General features: G+C 45.1%; 1 protein-coding gene across 1 annotated transcript; it reads left to right on the forward strand.

The window, feature by feature from the left end:
* The first annotated feature begins 313 nt into the window (after positions 1 to 313).
* On the forward strand, positions 314 to 1,261 carry LOC127051067 (olfactory receptor 52R1-like). Its single transcript, XM_050952980.1, has one exon. The coding sequence runs from the start codon at positions 314 to 316 to the stop codon at positions 1,259 to 1,261; it is 948 nt and encodes a 315-aa protein (XP_050808937.1).
* Positions 1,262 to 4,187: the final 2,926 nt, after the last annotated feature.

Here is a 4,187-nt window from a genome sequence, read left to right on the forward strand (position 1 = left end):
TAGGAATTATTGATGCAAGGAGCCCCATTAAGATAAGGAAATGGCATTAATAGGGTCTGTTGTTCATAAGTAATTTCTCTCAATAATGAAAATGTCATTTTTCAGTATGTGAGGAGTGACCAAACAGCTTCACCCATGAGAACAGCCTCTAACAGCATATGTAGTGTCTTATATTAGCTTTGTCTCTCTATCCAGGCAACTGTACTGCGACCATCACCCTAGAGCCTTGGCACATACAGGAAGTCAGGGGAACGTACAGTGCATGCAGGAGACCCCGTTCTGCCTCAGAGTTGGACACCTTCTCCCCTACTGCATGTCAGATTCCAACACAACCCACTTCTCCAACCCCTCCACCTTCATCCTGCTGGGTGTTCCTGGCCTGGAGGCAGCCCACGTCTGGATCTCCATCCCTTTCTGCACCATGTACACCATAGCCATCTTGGGGAACTTCACCATCCTGTTTACCGTGAAGACAGACCCGAGTCTCCGTGGACCCATGTACTATTTCCTTTGCATGCTGGCCATCACCGACCTGGTTGTATCTACGTCCATTATGCCCAAAATGCTGGCAATATACTGGTTTAATTCCAGGGAGATCAATTTCAGTTCCTGCCTCATTCAGCTCTACTTCATTCACTGCTTCTCAGTGATGGAGTCTGGGATCTTTGTGGCCATGGCTTTTGATCGCTATGTGGCCATTTGCCATCCCCTGAGACATTCAACCATCCTGACAAACCCTGTGGTGACCAATATTGGCCTAGCCATGATGCTGTGCAGTGGTTTGCTTGCATTGCCATTTCCATTACTGGTAAGGCTGTGGCCGTATTGCAGAACCAACATCATCCCCCTGTCATACTGTGCACACATAGCTGTGGTGAAGCTGGCCTGCGCTGACACCCGCATCAGTAGTTACTACGGGCTCTTTCTGGTATTTTGTGTGATTGGTCTGGATGTACTTTTTATAGCCCTCTCCTACACCCAGATCCTCAGGGCCATCTTCAGCATCCCTACAAAGGATGCCCGGCTCAGGACTTTTGGGACCTGCATCTCCCACCTATGTTCCATCTTAGCCTTTTACATCCCAAATTTCTTCTTCTCCCTAATGTATCGGTTTGGGCAGAATGTGCCCCTGCATTTCCATGTTCTCATTGCCAACATTTACCTCTTGATGCCCCCCATGCTAAATCCTATCATCTACGGGGTGAGGACCAAACAGATCCGGGACAGGCTGCACCGGCTCTTTACTCATAAAAGGACCTAAAATTTTTCCCCTTGTGCTCTGGCTCTCAGACCTCCATGCAGAGCTGGCTGGTGACATGGTACTAGACAATCATAGAAAAATGAAATCCTTTTCTGACTTTACTATACTTTGTTGGTATGGCAAATTAGGGAACTGATCTATGCACAATTCATAGAGTTGCCACTTTTCTAATTCTTGGTAAATGCTCCACCTCTTCTTCTGTAGCCCCATCCTTGTTGCTTGCAAGGGAGCCATTTTAGATTTTCCTAGGAATGTTATTTTTTTTCCATTTTTTCAGGCCTCAACACATATTGCTAAAACCACTGAATCGTTGCTTCACCAGGGCATCATTCATAAGCGTATTTCAATATGCAAGTCTCCAGTCTGCACAGTACAAAAACCAAATGGGGCATGTCATCTTACTATTTACTATTGAGAATCAAGTGACGTGTCTAAGGGAAGCCAGTGTTGCCCAGCTTTCACAGTAGACAGGGGTCAGTTTCCATTTCAAGTCTGACCCCAAGGGCTACTTAATAGTTCAGCCATTTTCCATGGGCAAATTACATGAATTTTGTCAGGATTTTCTAAAGCATCTGTTCTATTTCAATATGTAGATGACGTTTGTTTAGCAACAGAAGCTCAAGAGAAACACCTGGAGCGTCAAAATGAACTTTTTTTCAAATCATGAAGGACTCAGGATTAAAATGTAACCCAACAAAGGTATAACTAGTGGTCTCCTAAGTTTCCTTCATGTATCACATTGTCTCAAGGAGGTCGATTACCTGCACAACTAAAGGTGGATTCAAGTCGGGAACTACCCATGCCTGCTAACATAACTGCTTTACATTCTTTCTTAGGTTTAGCAGGATACCACTGAGACTTTATCTCTAACTTTGCTCACATTGCAGGTCCACTCTCTAATCTCTTGAATAAAGAAGTTGCTTGAATTTGGACACACAAGCATGCAAACAAAGGGAAATGATCTATTTGGTACATGACATGTACGGTGAGGTTTTGGCAAACCAGTAAAGTGCCTGAAACCACTATGGCTTATTGCTAAAAGCAACTAAGTCATCAGGCTGTAAAGTAGCCATGCAGCAGCCTCATCTTGACCATGGCAGGAGGGGAGTGGGGTTTGGGTGCCACAGAAAGAGCAGCTTGACCTCGTGTCTTTCCTGATAAGAATTGTGTTGAAGTTGTTGATACATTTTAGAAGAGAATGATATGCCCACAGGAAAAAAAACACCACCACCTGGTTAATCAATAATCAGAAGGAACCTCTTGCTTGACCATTGAAATTTCTTGCTTAACAAGTTTTCTTTAAGGGACATGTCATTGTATTACTAATCTATAATTAAGGGGGGAAAGTTTGAGGTAGTTGGACTGGGCTTTCCTCTGGATGCATCTTGTGCTCCCCACCGGCAGATGGGCTGCGCTGTGCCACTCGAGAGCCACACTCAGCTTTGGCAATTATTGAGGGTGGGGTGTATTTTACTAACCTGTTGCGGACGTGTGCAAGTGCTCGAGAAAAAGTAAAATTTAGCTTTAAGTGAAAGCACTCTTGTGTTGTCCTGTCTGTGCCAGCCATCTATCGGTCAGACCTCCCTGTTTCCCCTGATTTATTTCCTGACTCCACCTCGCATGGACTACATGTTATCAAGAGGTCTATGTTAAAAGAATCCTGGGTAACAGAACTACCGTCAGGAGATGGAAAAAAGCCATGCAGTGTGTCACCCCGATAGGTTGGTCGCCATGCATGAAGGCAAACGTATACCCGTACTGTGCAAATTGTTTGGTTTATGCATAGAATAATCCTACCCCAACAAAAACAAATGCTTCTTTATGATGCTAAATACATGAAGGTCCATGGCAGGCTCTGCAAATTGATTTTTGGGGGCAGTGTCCATTTAGTCCACCCAATTCCTTCTTTGGGGGCTGCAAGGTGAGGTCACCCCAGTATCCCTAACGCAGTCTGGGAATGTCTTCTAAAGGGGATATCTGGGCCAAAGCCTTGTACTCCTTGGGCCACTTGTTCCCCATTCATAGTGCCCCCAAAACTCAAAGGGGAAACCAATACCTTCTGGTTATCATTAATCCATGCTCTTAATGGGTGGAAGCATTTCTTTAAAATTAAATACACTCTAGGTACAGCAATGTGAGTACAGACCACACCCTTTATTCTTAGGACACAAAACTCAATCAGGTTCTTAAAAGAAGAACTTTTTTGTAAAGAAAAAAGTAAATGAATCACATCTTCAAAATCAGGATGGAAGGTAACCTCACAGGGTATTAAATAGATTTAAAACAAAGAGGATTCCCCTCTGGATGCAACTTCCCAATTACAAAAACAGTAGTAAAACTACCTTTGTAGCAGGTCTGGCTCTAGGCACCAGCAAAACAAGCAGGTGCTTGGGGCAGTATATTTCCAGGGGGCGACATTTGGCCTATTATTATTTTTTTTAAACTGACGTCCTCCCGTCCCACAACCCTGCAGAAGCAGAGCTACGAAGCACCTGGGGATCGGGCATGGATGCTGAGAATCCATGGGACCCTGGGAGCTGTAGTTCCTTGCCTGGCTTCCTGACTATAGAGCCAGCCCTGGAGCAGGGAGAGAACTACATTTCCCAGCATTCCCTTGGTAGCTATCAACAGGATAGGGAGGAGTAGAGAGTGAGGTAGCTGAGCCATGCTGTGAGTCGAAAGGGATGGCACTATGAATGGGGAACAAGTGGCCCAAGGAGTACAAGGCTTTGGCCCAGATATCCCCTTCAGAAGACATTCCCAGACTGCGTTAGGGATACTGGGGTGACCTCACCTTGCAGCCCCCAAAGAAGGAATTGGGTGGACTAAATGGACACTGCCCCTCTCTATCTAAAGCCTAGCAAGGGAGGTACATGGATCCCACTAGAATTTAAAATTAAAAGTAAGGGAGGGGAGGATCTGCTAG

Source organism: Gopherus flavomarginatus, chromosome 1 (assembly GCF_025201925.1).
Source record: "Gopherus flavomarginatus isolate rGopFla2 chromosome 1, rGopFla2.mat.asm, whole genome shotgun sequence".
In the NCBI taxonomy this organism is placed as follows: Eukaryota; Metazoa; Chordata; order Testudines; family Testudinidae; genus Gopherus; species Gopherus flavomarginatus.